At 47.6% G+C, this 18,671-nt stretch overlaps 1 protein-coding gene across 5 annotated transcripts in view; it reads right to left on the bottom strand.

The window, feature by feature from the left end:
* HDAC4 (histone deacetylase 4) overlaps nucleotides 1-18,671 on the bottom strand; it is a 171,378-nt gene that overhangs the window by 131,672 nt on the left and 21,035 nt on the right. For 4 of the 5 annotated variants that reach the window (XM_040068884.1, XM_040068886.1, XM_040068887.1 and 1 more), the window contains one exon: nucleotides 14,325-14,574. In XM_040068884.1, the coding sequence (XP_039924818.1) occupies nucleotides 14,325-14,346 (22 nt within the window). In that variant the 5' untranslated portion in view covers nucleotides 14,347-14,574. The remainder of the gene's footprint in view (nucleotides 1-14,324; nucleotides 14,575-18,671) is intronic. The other variant, XM_040068889.1, reaches the window with a different exon arrangement.

Raw genomic sequence — 18,671 nt, 5'->3', positions numbered from 1 at the left:
GTCGACCGTAACACTCGCAGATGAAAAACTGCAATTGCTCTGCCTTGACATCTGGTTTCTATTTCGCTCCCATTCTATCAGGTTACATAACAAACAGATGATGCACCAGAGCCCCGGAGTTCTTCAGCAAGTCTTGTGCAGATTTGGTGTTTACATTCCTCGGCATAAAAATTCAAGCTATGCCACACACACAGGCATGTTCAAGGCAGACAGAGCGCTCGGAGACAAATGAGCAGTTTGCAGAAGAAAAGTAAGGCTGATTGGGGAGTGTGGGCGTGTTTTTAATAGAAGATTCCGTACAGAAAATCCTCCGCTGTCCCGATCCAGGTTCAGGAATTGAGTCTGCACACAACGGTGCTCACAGCTGTGCAGATGGAGTTTACAGGAGCGAGCCACAGGGAACGCACGAGTTTTCAGCCGGGTGAAACACTCGGGTGAAGCCAGTGCCAAATTTAATGATGCAAATACAAATTCCACCCTGCCCTGTTATCTAACCAAGGATGACCTCTGGGGCCTTCCTCTACCTTCTCATTTGGGTTTGGGGTTTTTGTTAAGAAAATGGCACTTTTCACTCACTCCTGCTGTCACAGTGATTCACAGCCTCAAGAACACACTGGAACTCAGGCATCCACTTTGCTGACCCTGTCCCCAGAGATTTTTTTCTGAGTCAACAGCACATCCTTCCTCGGCAGCAATTCAGGAAGTCGTGCAGTGCTAATAAAGCTGACTCAGCTGAGCACAGGTTCCAGAGAACCCCCCCTTCCCTCCCCAAAACACCGCCACACAGGAATGAACACACCAAGAGCTGGGAAATCACAGAGCTCATGATGCTCCAATGCTTCTCTCTGAAATTTGATCTGCAATAATCCTGAATAATTCACAAACCCCTTATTAATGGAAAATTTTGCTCATAAAATGTTTTCCATGGCTCACACAAACAGCAAGTGTCCCCAGACTTTAAGCTTCTCCCCCAAGCTTCTCATTGCGTATTTAATTGCCACCTTGGCCTTCTTTACCTTCACTTCTTGGGCCAGATTAGCAATCACCAAAACAGCCAGAATTATAAACTCATCTCACATATTATTCTATATTCTGTTCTCATTTTGGGTTCTCTGTTTTGCGTCTTAGAGGCCATAAACACCTGGCGCATCTCACTGTCAGGCAGAACACTGGTCAGGGTCAACATTCAAAGTTTCCTAAGGTACAACCTAGCCTAGGACTAGTTTTATACCTTCAGGGGAGACCAGTTCCCATGGGGACTTGCCAACCTCACCACCACAAATTATTTTTGAAGGAAGCAAGCATGAACTGCAATGCAAGGGCGTAAAATGTATCCAGTAAGAGGGTGCAAGATCCCTGTGCTGTGTTTGGGAAACGCCTGCCAAGGCTCCCTGCGGATGGGACCTCTCCGAGCAGGAGGTCACTGACATTTCAGCTGGAGCCAAATATGAAAATAATAAAAGCCCTGATGGACATTGCTGCAATGCCTGCTGGCTTCCAAAGACCGATGGCTGGCTTTTCTCCTCACATCACCATCACACCAATCTGCACACATCCACGCGCCGTGGTGCGAGGATGACACCAGAAACGGTGCAGGCATTAGTCATGGGCAGGCAAGTGGAAAAATGCTCCAAAATGCCACGTTTCAGGAGGCCTGTTCCTCAGGTGCTACAGGTACCTCTCCACTGCCAGCTCGGGCAAAGACAACAGCAAAAAGGACATTTTCCCGGTCAGAGAACCACTTCTGGTCACATCTTAACAAGTTGATCACTAAGCAGCACAAATGCAATTTATAGCATTGACTTAGAAGAAACACACAGCACTAGTTGCATTCTAACACAGCACTAGTTGCATTCTACTCCTTACCATGAGGTGTTTTTCTCTCTGTTTCCACCCTGGACTAGGTTCTTAGAAAGCCTACAAAGCAGCAACTTAGGAGAAGAAAGAAGGGGGAAAAAAAAAAAAGGAATAAACTATCCAAACAATGTCACCTCCCGTTATAAGACTCCAACAGCTAAAATATTTAAGGTATCCCACGGAAATTACGCACAGAGGACGGACAAGGGCAAAGAGCAGAGACAGAGCTGCTGTAGCCAACAGCCCCAGCACTGATACCTCAAGGGACAGCAGTCCTTTACTCCAGGATGTAACTTGACACCTACCAACACTTTCCTGCTCTTCTTCAAGCATCCAAATTAATGTGTGTATTCTTTCATTTTACTTCCAGGAGATCCTCAGGTGTCCAGCCACTAAAACACATCAGGGATTTAGTCCGTGCTGATGGGATGTTTACAGCCAGTGAAGGAGTTCATGGATTGTGCTTCAGATATCTCCTCCTGCTGCTGGAGGATAAACCAGGCATCAAAGAGGTCCTCTCCAAAATCAGCACACAGCCCAGTCAGAACATGTCCTGGAGCATGCCAAGGGCAGAACAGGGAACCCCCACGAGGAGATCAGGACAGGGAACCCCACAGGGAGGCCAATGGATGTGGAGAGAGTTTTAATTCCATGCTTCCCAAAACCTGTATTTCAAGCAGCAAGCAACACTCCAAGTAAGGGACTGCAAGACTGACTAGCTCAGGGGCCAAGATGGAAAAGCTGTTTCTCCAGCACCAAAAATTTTAAGCGCTTAATCATCCCTGCTTGTCATCTGTAAGCAAACTACTCCTCCATTCACTACAGACTGGCAGAACGCAAAGGCGTTGTGCAGGAGCCTTCGCTTTTACTATTATAAATGATGCTATTTTTGCCTTTGAGCCTCTGGTATCACAGATCCCACATCCTTCACATGCCTCACCCCAGCTCCCTGCGCTCTGCTATTGTGTCTTCCTGAGCCGGAGGTGTTTTCCTGCCGTAGCTTCACCTGCTGAGAGCAGAGCCGTGCCACGCGCCTGCTACGTGTACAACCGCTCATTTAGAGCACAGGACAATGAATCCAGAGCCACGCGTGCCCAGCAAGCCCCGCTCCTGTTTGGGCTGCACCCCCCGAGCTTTTGGCACTCATGGCACCTCTGGCAACTAGGGAAGAGCTGCCATGACCGTGTCAGGCACCGCCGGTCACCCCAAACCTGGCATGCGCTGCGCATTCTGCCCTCTCAGCTCTTCCCACCAGCATCTAGCTTTCCCTGCTGCCAGACAAAACATCTCCCAGCTTCCAGCATATGCCAAGGGCACTCGGCAGAGGTCAGCAGCTCCAAGAAGCCACACAGCAAGGTACAGGATGCTCAGAGTGATCCCTCGTTAGATGTCGCAGCATTTATCATCCTGCACCCACAGCAGCATCTCGTGAGCCCGGGGCTGAGCGGTAAAACACCCCACGCACTTCAAATCATTTTCCCAGCATCTAAGAAAGGGCTTGAGCTGAAATTACAATTTGGGGACCAGAGACAGTGCAGCTCAAAGGCTACCGACTGCATCCAAGGCCTGAGCCAGGAGATGTGGAAGCTTCGAGTCAGAAACGTTCTAATTAAAGGATGACCAGTGAAAGTGGCCAGCAGCTTCCACTAGTTTCAGTTTGGGAGGAGGAGGAGGAAGGAGGAGAAACACCCCGGGCAGATTTTCCTCCCTGCATCTTTCCCTGCGCACAAAGGTATCCTTAGTCAGGGAAATTATTAACTTAGAAGAGGCAGAGCGGTAAATAATGTGGATCTAAGCAGATAAACCACGTAGAATTTGCCAATACTGAGAATATATTAACAAACCAAGATGTTATTAACAACTTGCAAATGTGACAAAACCAGTGAAGCTCACAGACACGACAGAAACATAGGCTTGGTGGGAAACAGTAAGAAAAAATATTAAAGGAGCAAATACTGTGCATTATGCCTTTTCCAAAATCTTTGAATGCTTGTTGGTGAGATGGTGTCTTTGGCAGATACAACCTCACCGATTCCTAAACATAACCTACTGCTTTTTATTGCAAAATAAAACCAGTTGAAGATTTTGGGCAGTGAAAAACCCACTGATGTTCAAAAGAAATAGTCCCACAGTTGTTTCTTGCAAGAGGAAAAAAGAGTTTCTAGTGAGACAGAACTCCTCTCCCAGCACAAGTGTGTCTCATACCTCTGCCTGCTCAAGCCACAAATGTTTATGTGCCTAAACCAACCACTGCATCATTATTTATGAATAAAAACAAGCTCCTTCTGCAGAGCTCTCTGGCTTCAGGAGCTTGAAAACCCAAATGAGACAACACAAGCACACCCCTTCGTCCCAGCTCACCTTCCCTGGGAGGGAGGGAGGGCTCATCCCACGGGAAAGCCCGGCTGCTGCGACTACAGAACCCAGCTCTGGGGACTGGTAGCTCCTGAAGGGACTCTCTTGTCTGCCTCTCCTGAAGAAAGCGGCCCCAACAGTGAAAAGCAAAGTGAAATAGGGAGGAAATAATTAATTTTAGGGTCCGCATGTGTTTTTTGAACACTTCCAGAGATGGCAACTCTAGCCTGTACCAGCGCTCTACAAGAAAGAAAATCTGACCTCAGGGACAAAGGAAGTCAAAGACTCCTCAATGTGGGATGGACATCCCAGAACCAACCCTCACCTCGCTGGGGGGAATCAACCACCCCACGCCCCAGCCTGATCGGTGGCGACAGGGGATCCCCAGCCCTTCAGGACCCAGGTCCTGGGGGGAAGGCAAAGCAAAGCACATCCTGAGCCGACACAGCTTCCCTCAGCAAACTGCAGGTGTGTGTTTACCCCAGCATCACTCACTGCCCACAGCGTGCCACGTGACGCTCTGTCCAGAGGCACATCAGACACCTGAAATGGGAAACCGAGAACGTGTGTGTGTACCATCAGCAGGCTCCAACACCCTGACCCGACACCAGGCTGGGGAAAAGCCCAGCCCAGCACGGCCCTAAGGAATAAACTCTGGCCAGTTCAGACAGGAGGAGTCTGGACAGATACACAGCAGCCACATCAGGGGAGCGGGAGCTGCTCTGTGCCTGCTGCAGAGCCAAAACACCACCCTGGCATCAACACCAAGGAAAAGCAAAGCAGGAAAAGCCCACGCAGCCTGCACCCCGACACAGGCACAGGCAGGCAGCTGCCAGAAAGCCCCAGTGACACACAACCATCGTTGCCTTTTCCCACAGCCTCAACCCTCGTGGCTCCTCCAGCACCACCCCACACATCAAAGACCAAGGAATAAACAAACTGATCAGGAAAACGCTTTTAAACCTGTAGTTTCACTCTCAAGCCTCGAGCTCTAATGGGGAAAAAGGGCAGGGGGAGATATTCTTTGCACACATTCTGTGTTTTGGCCAAAACACGTAACTCTCTTAGTGAATATTAGTTCACAGCTCCAGAGAGGAGGAGGAAGGCCAAGGGAACAAGAGGAGAAATCCTAGAAAATACAGAGTATATCACGTCCCCACATGAGGCTGAGAGCAAGCCACGCTCTCCTTTCTGGCAACGCAGGTCACCTTTGAGCAGACAGTTTTCTCCTCAAAATAGGTGTTCTACCTCTGGAATTTCTTCCAAACCCAAATCACATCAAGGCCTGCCCTCCCAGTGTTGATCCACTGGCATCCACAGGTGTTTTTCAAGGCACAGAGGGAATATGTGCAGAAGTTTATAATGAAACAGTTTGGTTTGGAGCAGCTACAGCTGGTATCTCAAAACCTGCAAAAATACCTGCCAAGAGTTTTCATCCACAGGTGGGATACCGAGGAACCTCCCCCACCCCTCCACCAGCATTTTGCATTTGTATTTAGGTGTAGACTAAGAGAATAACAATTAAAAAAAAATCTAAATTTTAGAAGCATTTCTAAATCATTCTTACTCCCAAGTTTGCTCAACTGCTCCATTTAGAGGCAGGGCAGCTGCAGGGACAGCCTCGCTAGTGGGAGGAGGAACATGCTCCAGGAAAGCCCAAACGTGCAGTTTCATCAGGGCACTCTCCAAGGAGAAACCTCTGGAGAGAACCAGAGCTTCCATCCCACTCTCTGACTCAGAAGCTGCCGATGGATGGTGCCAGCCTCTCCAGCAGCTTCCCTGCAAGAATCCCTAGTGCAGAAGGATGACCCACTTTCCAGGTTTCTCACCCTCCTCCCCCATTTCCAGCAGTATTCAGCACCTGGTTTGCACAACAGTTGTTCCAGCAAATGGCTTTGCAGAAAGTTTCTTTCATCTGATGGCTGGAACATCTAAAGATCAAGTCCCCTGTTGCCCAATGATTTGGGCAATCACTCCCAAAACATCACGTTCTTTTGTGCAACTGCTATCACGTTTCCCCAACAAAAGCAATCACCAGAATTACCAGTAAAAAAAAAAATTTTTAAAAAAACAAAAATTAAGAAAAGGAGTCTGAGCAAGCAGCTTAAAAAGGAGCCTCCCAAGTGTTGGGAGATGAAGCAGTGAAACGAGGCCTGGGAGTCACTGAGCAGAGCCCTTGCTCACAGGCACAAACACACTCCTGTTTTCCCAGTAAATCAAACAGATGCACCCAAACCATTATGCTCTGAGCTGCAGAACAGCATCTTTATAAATAGAGTAGCATTTCAGAAGGTAAGAAATTAAGGAGAAGTGGGGGGCAGAGGGGCCTGCAACGCAAACTGTTGCATCTCTGACACCCCAGCCACGCACTCTTGGACTTGACCACCCTGCAGCTGCAAATCTGGCAACCTCTGGCCTACTTGGGGGCATGTTAGAGTCCAACTGTATTTACGCTGACAGAGACAAGCAAAGGCTGTGACGGTTTATTGACGCAAGAGCTATTTTGTGCTCCATGCCAGAAATTAATCAGTGGAGGAGGAGGAATTCTCCTTAAGCGCTTTGGTGAGCTGCTAAAAACAACAGGCTGAGGTCTCCCATGACAAACACCATCAAAAAGAGAGGAAAGAGGAAAAAAAAAAAAAATTAAAAGGACAACTTTCACAGAGCAGCGTCTTTAGAAAAACTCAGGGATCGGCCAGTGCCTGACCAGAACCTGCCCTGCGTTAACTTTCCTAGTGAAAAAGAAAATACGTGAGAGGATTAAATCAGTTTTCTCAAACCTCTGTCAACATGACCTGGTGCTGTGTTTGTTCAGATCAACCTGTCTCAAGTTTATTTGTGGGAGGTGGAGGTGGCAGTGAAGGTGTGGTGACCCTTCAGGTTGGCTCTACCTATTGCAATTCCAGATAAAAAGAAGGAAACCAGAGGCAACAGTCCCATCACCTCCTCGAAAGAGCTACTGCACAGAGCTCCACTTTGAAGGGAAAAAATAAAAAAGAAAAGAAATCTTTAATGCAGGCTGAAGGAACAGCATCAGCCCTACCTGCCAAGAAGACATCACGATAAACCTGTCAAGAGTTACGAGCCTGCAGAACAGGCCTTGCACCTGCTGGAAGGGAAAAAAAGGAAGGGAATAAGCTATCCAATGCCAATCAGATTTCAGATTCTTGCTGCTGGCAGAGAAGAGATGCCAGAGCCCTTCTCCTGGGTTCGGTAAGCTGTGAGGATCACATGCTTTCCCCTGGCAGAGGTTCTGTGAGACCACTGGCAGCTTAGTTAGAATAAAGCAGGTTCTGGGAAGTTTTAGAGATTTTTCCTGAAGCGACAGACATCAAGGATTCAGTACTGGGATGGACTTGTGGAGTTTGGTTGTATGGTCTTTTTCACTGTTTTGGATGGTTTTATGGCCAGAGAAGAGAGGGTTAGTCTAGTTCAGGCTTTTATGTCTTCCCACAGGAGCAGCTGAAGCATTTTCTAGATCAGGAATGAAAAAAACCCTTTAAAACTGTTTCTCTTTATAGGCATCATAAAATAAAGGTCACAATTAACGGAGAAGGTTAAGCCTGTTTGAGTAGAAAGCGCAAGTTTTGAATGCTGAAACAGAGGAGCAAAATATAATTCTCAATGGATTACTTTAACATCTCCAGGCTTTAAGGACTTCCTGCCTGAAGAACTGTCAATTGATCAGAACCAACGAAACCACCTTTCCAGCAGCAGACAAAAAAAAATAAAAGACCTGCCCTCAGATCTCTGAGCAAATAACCCACCCGAGGCAGCATTTCCCATCTCCCAGCTGCTCCCAATTTGGCGGCCGGCCGCGGCGACCGTGCGGCCGAGCACCCCCATTGATCCGGGGCCATCGATCACGGACTGACACAAAAAGTCACCGCACGCGAGTTCATAGACAGCAGCAGCCGTTAAAGCAAAGCTCCAAATCCACAACACGGCGAGCGCAGCCCACGGGGGACACGCAGAGCCCACGGGGGACACGCAGAGCCCACGGCCCCGTGCTCCGTGTTTTTGACCCTGGTGGGGTCACGCAGCCTCAGCAGCTGCCTTGGAGGACAAAACAGGTACCTGAGGCCAAGACTGGCAGTTCAAAGCTCCCAAAGCAGACCTCGCTCCCATCACAATTTGCCCCATCAAGCTATTTATGTGGTTTGGCAGCACAGTGCCTACAAACAGCTGAAGTACACGGGTTCCAGAATAGCTAAAGGGTCGGGATTGATTTCTTTCTTTTTAAAAACAAGTGGTTTCTTTGAATTCGGCCGCGGTTTCTCCAACACGCTGATCCCAGCTTTCCCACAAAGCACAGGGGGTTTCCAGCAGTCCCCTCCACTGAAGGGGACTCAGTGTTGGAGTCCCCAACACTGCCTTGGCTGGAAGCTTCCCCTGGAGGAGAGGCACTCTGCTTGTTCACGGTCAAGTCAGCAAAAATAAGTTGTTTTTCAGTGCTGGGATTGTTCGGCCCTTGGTACAACTGAAATGACAGAAAAGAAACCCTCAAAAACCCCCAAAACAACGAATAAAAGTAAAATTTACTCTATCAGCCCGCCGAAAAAATCCACATCACACATGAGCAGAGGCGGAGAGGGTGTATTTAATGGCTGTTGTCACAATCCTACCTGTCCTTCCCCAGGTACCCACAGGGAGCTGTGGACAGGCTCCTGTCTCCCCAGGCTGACCTTGCCCAGCCATCCTGGCAGATCCTCCTCACGCTTGGCAACTCAAGCTTTCAAAACATCTGTTGCTACTACATCAAAGTGGACCAAGGCAGCGACAAACATGGGGATGGTCAAGTCTGGCCCGTGGATTCTCTGGCAAAGCCTGTGCTGCCACGGTTCGAAGAAGGACCAGCAATGCCCCACTGAACCCCAAACACACTCAGGGACTCCTGGAAACTCCCACAAGCACTGCTGCCACCAGGAGTGGCTTCCAGCTGAGACAGGAGGGTCTCAGAAAAGCCCACCTGGGGTTATTCCCATATGGAATTCACTTTTCAAGAGGTGTGAAGTTTAATATCAGTCTCATCCTTCTGAAGGGCTAAAAATCCGCTTCAAAAAATCACTTGAGCAAATCAGTCCACCAAGCCGAAGGGTGACAGCAATCCCCAGGGGGAACCCCAAGAGCTGCGAAACACCTCAAAGCAAACCAGGGCACTGCAGCTAAAATTTTCCTAGTAACAGATGAAACAACAGAATTTTGGGTTTGGCTACGGAAACAAAACTTCTAACAGACCTGTTATAATGATGTCATAATTTTAGTCTTCTTAGCAGAAGAATAAATCGTGTGCCCCATTTCTCAGTGGTTTGACTGCTCCACCTGGCACCTTAAACCATGCAGGTGTCAAGGTCTTTCTTGCTTAAATGGCCTGTGTGGAGGGGAATTCATGGTAAATGGCAAGCTATTGGGAGAAAGGGACTGGCAAAGCCTTTACTGAAGGATGGGAGAATCACCAATTCCATAGTTATTCATTCTCCAGTTAGGCCCCTGCTACTCCGTGTTCACTCGCTCCTGGCTATCCTCTGACTGTAAAGGCAGTTTCTGCAGATGTCAGAGGATGAAAAAAATATACTAAACATTACACCAAAAGAAGAAACATCATTGCAATTGTTTATCCACTCTTCCAGTAACAAATTGAATTTGGGGAAGTATGAGACACAGGGCAAACTGGGGTTGACCAAAAGTGAGTAACAAAAATGGGATAACCTCGTAGAAAAAGGTTTGTCTCCTTTCCAAGAGAGACGCAAGATCCCAAGGACCATCTCAAACATTATTACAGAATCACCTGACTTTAAAGGTACAACCTTTTTTATATCCTTTGCCTACCTTGTACTTCATTCAAAATAATTCAGAGTTCTCTGCCTCTCATCACAAGTACCTGCTTCTCATCTTTGCACTGCAGGAAACATCACAGGCTAAAAAACTTACTTTAGAAACAGGCTTTTAAAGAATTCCTAAGTGCAAGAACTGCATTTGAAGAAAAAACAGAAACGAGAGGAATGTACTTGGCAGGGACACTGACCTAGCAGGAACTTCAGCTTGAACCCCAAGTTGAGGCACAAAACAATTCTTCTCTTTTGAGGGTAAAATCAAACCCTTGCACAGAAAGTCCCGACTATTTGATGCTCCAGAAAGTGAAAACTTCACAGGTTTAGTGGGAGCAGACTTAAAACTTTCAAGGACCTTAAAATGACACTGTTCCTAGAGAAAATCCAGGACAGGCTCAGCTCTCACATGGGTAAGAACAGGAATGAAGGTGGACTAGGCATTCTGTCATGGGCCGGAGAAAGAAAAGTGAATGGAGACATGGCCAGTTCCACCTGCTGGAGTTTTCAGCTCTTCTAACCAGAGCTTGTTGCTGAGTTTACCCCACAGCCAAGCCCAAAATCCCCCCCAAAAATGGGGGACTAGGCTGCTCAAAGGGAACAGCCTCTGATTTTCCAGTCTAGAATTAACCAGTAAAACCAGAGCACCAGACTGGTAAGGGGAAGCAGGGCTCTCTGGAAGTGTTCCAGGCTGGGAGGGACAGGGCTTGGAGCAACCTGGGATAGTGGAAGGTGTCCCTGCCCATGGATGGACTGAGCTTTAAGGTCCTTTCCCACCCAAACCATTCCATGACTCGGTGATACACCATGTTCAGATGTTCTTCCACAGCCATCAAGCACCTGCCATGGCCCAGCCCCGCTAGAGAAGGGCTGGAGTTTACCCCCACAGTCCTTGTGTTTATCTGAAATGATGCTCTTGCCCCCACACAACTTCCCCAGACAGCCTCACTGCTGCCAGAAAGTAGGTCAGTGTCATTTAAAGCCGCCTTGAAATGCATCCCCACAGAAACTTCTTAATCTTTAAAAGGAGAACGCATCAAATATTTATTGGGCAGTGCGAAACGTTGGGAGACGCTCACAGGGAGAGCTCTTCTGTGTGTACTGCGTGAAATGGCTTGCCATGCCTCACTGAGCCATGGAGCAGGGCAGGAGAGTGGCTGGGTGCAGATAAAGCCCCATACAAAAGTCCTTATCTGTCCAGCAAATCACAGTACGTGACTTTCCAACTCGTTCTCCCGGTGCCATGTGATCCCAGAGCTCTCAGCTTCCTCCGGGAGCTCCTCTCAGCCCTAATGATCCCTGCTGCAGATTTTCCTCTATCAGCCAGGCAGCTCATTCTCAAAACTTCAATATTCCTAATTACCAAACATTCAGCACTGCAAAATGTAGCTGAAATTTGCATCTCTGCAAGAGTGGCTCTGAAGAAAGGATGGAGCATTTGCATTCAGATTGGTTAATTCCTGCAAGATAACATTTCATAAACAAAATGCTTCATTGAACATGGAGATTTTCAGCTTTTACAAAGGAAAGTGAACTTTAAACAAATACAAATCAGTTGAGTGATTAACTTTAAGTGTTTTGGTTTTTTAAAACTAATCTTTATGTATAGCTAGTATCAGCAGAACAATCTTTACTGATTAAAAACGCAAACTACAGTAAAACTCAAGCCACTGAAAATTAAGGGGGGAGGTAGAAGGTGACTGCAAGGAATCATTTAAGGTCAACAGCAGAGGGGGGAAAACCCTAAAACGTTAAAAAAAAAAAACCTATTTAAAAAACCCCACACCTATTCACAACCCAGTCAGCCCAGGTAAGGTGTGCACCCCGGGTTATGTAAGGCAAGTTTAAATTGTGGCCAACGCGAACAGGTTAAGGAGTGAAACTAAACACGCTTTCCCCCGCCCCCCCCAAGCTTTGTCATAATCCTAAATGTTATCTTAATTAGCCTAATTTTCTTAATTATACTTCGCAGCAACTTGAGCCTTCGCAGCACAATTTCAGCGTCTATTTTTCCAGCTTTGTTCCAGCACTGGAAGAGGCTGTGACTCCTCTGCCAAAAGCCAAAGGCCGCCCAGGAAGTTTTCTCCCGCCTGGGTACTCTTCTTCTCCAAAACCTATTTCTTATTCCCTACAGAATCTTACTCCAAAACACAACAAAAGAAGAGGCAGTGATGGGGGAAGAACTCACACTTTTTTTAGTCAACTTATATCTTCTCCGTATTTTTTCCACCTTGTTCGGTGAGAAGCCCTCGGTGCCCAACACTTCTCACAAAAGCTTTGCAGAGTGAAATGAAAAATCAAAAAAGCACAGAAAAAAAACCCAACCCAAACCACTTCCATTCATCTACGCCGCAACAATTTCATGGCACGGCTCCTAAAACACCCCATTAGTGCTGGCCTTGGAGAAGATTAGAGAAGAAAGCTTGAACCCACTGAAGCAAGGCTTAATAGGCTCCCGAGTTAAGCCAGAGCCTTTCCTTAAACAATGCCCATCATTAGGAATAATTACCTGTAGCTGTATAATCAACATGGCTATGATAACTGACATGAGAAGTCCATATGTCATCTTTGGCAAGGCTTGAGAAATACTTCTGCTCCTTATTATACAGCTGACTCTTGAAAGAGAAATGAGCACCGGGGGTGAAAAGCCACAATGAAATGCTGCAGAATTCCAGAAATACAACCGGAGTGAGAACCCAGCACCCAGGAAGGGCACGGGGATAATCCGACACCATCCCGCCCAGCCGCCGCACCCCTGGGTTTTGAGCAGATCACCCTTCTCAGCACCGTTCTAGACAGGGCTGTTAGAAAAACTAAGCTCAAGCTGGTTTTTGGATCTACAGAAACGCTGAGCCAAAGCAGCAGAAAGAGGCAGGAGAAACAAGGGTACAGCGATGAATTATGAAAGGAAGCAAGACAAACCAGCATCAGGCTGCCACTTTGTAACAGCCCAACCAGGAAGCACATCACCACTTCCCAAACCTCTGAAAAACTGCTCCTTAAGGAGCCAAGAAAGAGTCATGGTTGGGTTTGGACTGCAGGTAGGTGTTTAAGGTGTCCCACCACCACATCGAGAGAAAAGCCGGTGGCCACAGCTGCCCAGCCTCACTCCTGAGTCATGAGAACACTCAAACAACAATTACCTGTTATCTGAAGAACACAGCTCCTGAACAACATCACTTAGCATTTGTGTCTCCAGTAAACACCTACACTCATACAAACACACTTAAGTTTCTCAACTCCTCACAGTACCAACAAATTTCAAAATCCAAGAGACTGCTACATTATTGACGCAGAGGCTTTTTTTTTTCTCTTTTTGATAATTCTGATGATTTTAGAGACTCATAAACTCTTTTCAGTTGTGAGGAGAGGGTCAGGTCTACCCCTGCTGCCTGTAGACTCCAGCACCCCCATTTATTACAGGATTTCTTCCCCCACAAACAAGCGCTTCCTTAAATCTTAGGAGCTGGCTTTTAGCACTTCAGCCTTAATTGTTAACCCCAACCTGATTAAACTGAAGTCACAGAGTAATCTCTCAGAGGCAGAGTGAAATAAATCCTTCCACATGCCTTCTTGTTGTTGGATTATTTGCTTCCCAGCAGCCAGTTCTGTACCATAAACTGAAACAGCCCAAGCACAATTAAAATTCCTCTTACAAAGCTCTGCCTAACACAAAAGTTGCCCCAAACTCCCTAAAAACAAATGTGTGAGGCACCTTTAAGCTGGAAAGCAGGTAAGTGAGCATCTACAGATCCTCCTGACAGACAGAAATGCACAATTTGGTAGTGATGAATCATGCCTCAAATTACAAGACACATTAGGGATAATCCCCCAGACAGCATTGAGGTGCATCAATTGACTTTTGTTCCAGAAAACTATTCCTTCCTATTAAAAAGTACCTTAAAAGTCCAAGAGTTTTCTTAAATATCAATAAAGGCACCGGCAGCACCATGCCCGTTCCTTAGAGGTACGCTCCATATCATTAAGGCCCATCAGCACAAATTTAACGAACTAAACATCTGGTTAATGACTCAGAAAATACCAAGCTTCACTGATACAATGACTAGAAACCCAAATTTTACAACAATCATGAACCTGAAATGGTCAAACTCCCTTGTAACTCTCGGTAACAGCGACAGCGCTTTCCACCTTCACACAAAGTTTGAGACCAAAAAGGAAAGGGAGGGGATCTGAATGATCATTTCAGCACGATTAAAAGGTGTGTTCATGCAACAAACTGCGTTCTGGGGTCGCTGCTGGGACTCCAAGTGGCCTTGCCCTTACCTGGATGGCTTTGGGAGCTCATTGCTGGCAATGTCTAGTCCTTGGGAGGAGGGATTCGAGACAGATCAGTTCCCACAGGAGTAACAGCAGCTCAGAAGAGCTCCAGTGCTTCACCAATACATAGGAGTGGGACGTGGGGATTAAATCATGGCCACCTTGTAAAATCCAGGGCACAGTGACATGTTGAGTCGTATGGGAAGTAATCCAAGAGGTTGGTAGAGTGTCTTCCAATGGCTTTTAAAATGGGAACCTGCAATTAAAGAAAAAAGATGACTGCATTAGCAAATTAAGATTAACAGCCATTTAAATTGTACATTATATAACCTATTTATCCCCAAGATTAAACTACAACGCTATTTTAGGCATTAAGAGCTGGAGAGAGAGCAATTTTCAGAGCTGTAAATGTTACTTTGATTAATAACCATAAAGATGCAGATTAATATTTAACATTATTTAAAAAAATTAAAAGAAAACAACTTTCCAATGACACATTCAAGTCTCAGAAAACCAAAATTCCGTGTTAATTCTCATGCTCCAACAGCACCATATGAAGCCACTTCAGTCCAACAGCTTCCATATTTTAAAAGCCATATGTATGAGTGGTAACTGTACTTCATGCATCTGTTCCCCAAAGAAGTCTAAAGAAAATTTCCTCAGTGCCAAGAAGTGGTCTTGGAGCAGGAAGGAAAAAAACCCACACAATCAATTCCACTCCCACTCTACCCAAGCCTCCAGCAGATTACTAAGAAGCAGCTCCATACTGGCCTGGGGGAAAAAATCCACCATGTTCAACTATTTTGAAGCTGTGTGTTAGAGGGAGGGAGAGGGAACAAGGGGGAAATGACCCACAGAGTCAGCAACCCATGGCCCCTGCCCCTCAAAATATGGAATAGAAGCAGCAGACACCCTGTTTGGAGAAACCCCACTGGACACCCACGCTGACCTAACCAGCCACCCTTCTATCAAAAGAACTTACTCAAGTTCAGTTTTGGAGGGGGGGTTTTCAGGATTTTTTTTGGCACTATACCAAATGACATCCCATACTTGGAAGCGTCCTAGACCAGGTTGGACACCGGGGCTTGGAGCAACCTGGCCCAGTGGAAGATGTCCCTGCCCATGGCAGGGGGTGGAATAAGATGAGCTTAGAGGTTCCTTTGCACCCAAACCATTCTGGGATTCCTGAGCATCCCTGTTTTACAGGCAGGCTGTCTCAGGCATTCTGCTGTGCCACTGGCACAAGCTCCCAGATTGAAGCCAGCTTTATCCTTTATGTAGAGTATCCCACAGGCACAGGCGATTTCCCTTCTTTGCACCATAAAACACCATAAAACCAGCAGCCCAGCCCTCCTGGGTACCCAGGGGAGCTCCTCCTGCCTGGCCAGGCATCACCAGCGCTGGGGTGAGGTCACCCTGCTGGCAGCAGCCAGTTCCAGCCCATCCCCACGGATCTAGCTGACTCTGCTCACCCCGAACTGCCCTGGCAGCCGATCCCAAGGAGTGGTGCCCTGCAGCACCGCTGGGGTGGGGGATGGCTGTGATGGGAGTTGCAACGGGGACCGCTCCTGCCTTGCACAAGGAGCACATCTGTCCACAGTGTGGCTGTGCCACGGCACTTCAGTGCTGGCTATTCCTGGAAGAGCTGTTAGAAAACTCAGATTCGAGCGTTCCTTTCCAAGAAGCAAAACCAGGTCCAAAATTTCCAGTGCTGGCACAGTGGCTCAAGATGGGCTTTCTGAGGTTACTGCCCTGATGTGCAGGAAAATGCCCTGGCAGGCACTGTTGCCCACAGCTGACCTGCCTTGCTGTGCTTCATTAAAAGCCCTCTTTAATAGGCTGTTTCGCTGCAGCCCAAGTGTCTCAGCATCACCACTCTCCAAGCTCCTCTCTGCCCATCTTGCATTCCCAGACACCTGGAACGTGTTCCATGTTAAGCGTCAAATCCGAGAGAAAATCACTTAAATGTCATTTCTAACCCCTGCAGGTCTCTGCCGTCCCGAATGTTCAAGATGTTCCAGTCCCATTAATCAGCCTATCCTGTTAAACAGAGCTGGGTCAGCTTATACCAGGCATTAGCAAGATACTAACATAATTTGTTTCCATTAAAACCAGCAGGTACTGTTGTAACATAAGCCATCTCAGCTGTACACAAGAAGGATTTGGAGTGGAGTTACCAGATCTCCGTGTCCTCATTTTCCCAGCACAAGAATGAAAATGTGAGCATGAACAGTGGGAAGTTTTCCCAAAGAAACCGGACTGAATCAGTAGCACAAACCAAATCCACTCAACAGCACCAATCTATTCCTGCTATTAATCTATTCCTACTTCTCCCCCATCCCTTCAAGTGTCCAAGGCCAGGGGCTTGGAGCAACCTGGGACAGTGGACAGTGTCCCTGCCCAAGGCAGGGGGTGGAATGAGATGGGTTTTAAGGTTCCTTCCAATCACTCTGTGATTCCATGATTCTCTCCAGGACACAGCAGTCATGTCCCAAATTACTTCCCTCCAAACTGTAATTATCAGGTAGCCCTTGCACTGATCTCCGTGCAGACCAATGACACCAGGCCTCTACCTCCATCAATTCTTTTGTACATTTGTCCTTCTGCCGCTATCTCAAGGAAAATGCTCCTTAAACTGAAAGAAGTGAAACGCTGTCTACCCCTATGTCTCAGATATTGGGAGGTCTAGAGGGCTTTCTAAGAAAATGATCTCATTAAAAAAAAAAAAAAAAATTAAAAAGAAAAACAAACCCAGCTTTATTTAACTTCTGCTCCAGCACCTCCCAAGACAAGGGCAATCACCTCTGGCCTGAGGAACAATGAGTCCACCCTGAGCATCATTTCAGAGGCACGTTCCCATCCGGCACAGGCAGGGACTGGCTCAGGGCCGCCTGCCCGCTGCCACTCCCCGCAGAGGAGGAACCTCAGGCCCTGCTGCCTTAGCCACACTGGTCACAGCAAGGCTCACCCTGGCTTCTGGGGGGCCAGGGGCACCTCCGGCTCCACTGGGCTCCAGCTGGGAGCAGAGATGGGCACAGACAGCCCATCTGTATTGGGCTTGCCACGAGCCCCAGGATCACCTGCCAGCCACGGGAACTGGCCTGGCAGACAGCAAGCAGGGCCACAGGGACCCTGCCAGGCTTGGCACATCCCTGGGCACAGAGCAAAGGAAGGGCTCGGGAGGGCATCCACAGACAAGGCAGAGGATGGCACTGCGGGAAGTGCCCAGCAGAACCACAGGCTCAAACGAGCAGGTTTGTCAAATATTATTTAATCAGGACTGGGATCATCAAGCTCCCTGCCTTACAGGAGAATTTTCAGAGTCTGGTCACTGCTGGATTTTTAAAGATCTCAGGAACAAGAGCACAAGGAATCACTTAATGCCTGTTTATTCAGCCCACTTCTGGCAGGGCACACCTGAGAGCCCAGGCTCCTTAAAACCACAGGGGCTGGTGCATCAACAGCTATATCTTATCACATCCCTAGATCAGAGGGTGGCCATGGTCTGAGAGTGCCATCACTGCCTTGTCACAGCCCCAAATGAGCCTCTGTTTTGGCAGGACAGGCGGAGGGGCTGCAGCCCCTGCCAACGTGCCTCATCTCCTCCTGGTTTGGTGCCCCTCAGCAAACCACCAACCTTTGCAAGGCACCTTCCCTGGATTTAAAGTAATTCCAGATCTTCTCATCTTCTCTAACCCAAACAGAAACTTTTTTATTTTTTTATTTTTTAATGTAAGAATTTTACAGTTCTGCCACATGATTTGTTGACAGGAGGCCTGGAGCAGCTCCCTTACAAAGACAGGCTGAGAAAGCTGGGGGCATCCAGCCTGGAGAAGAGAAGGTTGAGTTGAGACCTCAAAGCAACATTCCATTATCTGAAAGGGCTGTGAGGAAGCTGAAGATGGACCCTGTATCAGGAACTGCAGTGAGGGGACAAGGATTAATGGGTTCAAACTTGAAAGAGTGGGAGTTTAGGTATTAGGAAGACATGCTTTACTGTGAGGGTGGGTAGGCACTGGCACAGGTTGCCCAGGGAGCTTATAGATGCATCCCTGGCATTGTTCAAGACCAGGCTGGACTGGGCTTGGAGCAGCCTGGGATAGTGGAAGGCACAGGGGAGCAGGACAAAGATGATCTTTAAGGTCCCTTACAACCTCTTATGGTTCTGTGATTCTGTGGCAGCACGTTCACCTTTCTCCTCCTAGCACCTTCCAGATGTGCCTCTGCGCTATCACAAGTCCATGTGCACTGAATGTGCAGCAACCACTAATGATAGTCACCAGAGAACTTTATTTACAGAGCTCGATTTTTCACAGCTTTAATTGCAATTCAGCCCCGATAAGAATCTTGGCC

Source organism: Hirundo rustica, chromosome 7, assembly GCF_015227805.2.
Source record: "Hirundo rustica isolate bHirRus1 chromosome 7, bHirRus1.pri.v3, whole genome shotgun sequence".
NCBI classification, from domain to species: domain Eukaryota; kingdom Metazoa; phylum Chordata; class Aves; order Passeriformes; family Hirundinidae; genus Hirundo; species Hirundo rustica.
Note: the sequence above shows the minus strand (reverse complement) of the source record. Positions and strands in the feature narration are given on the sequence as shown.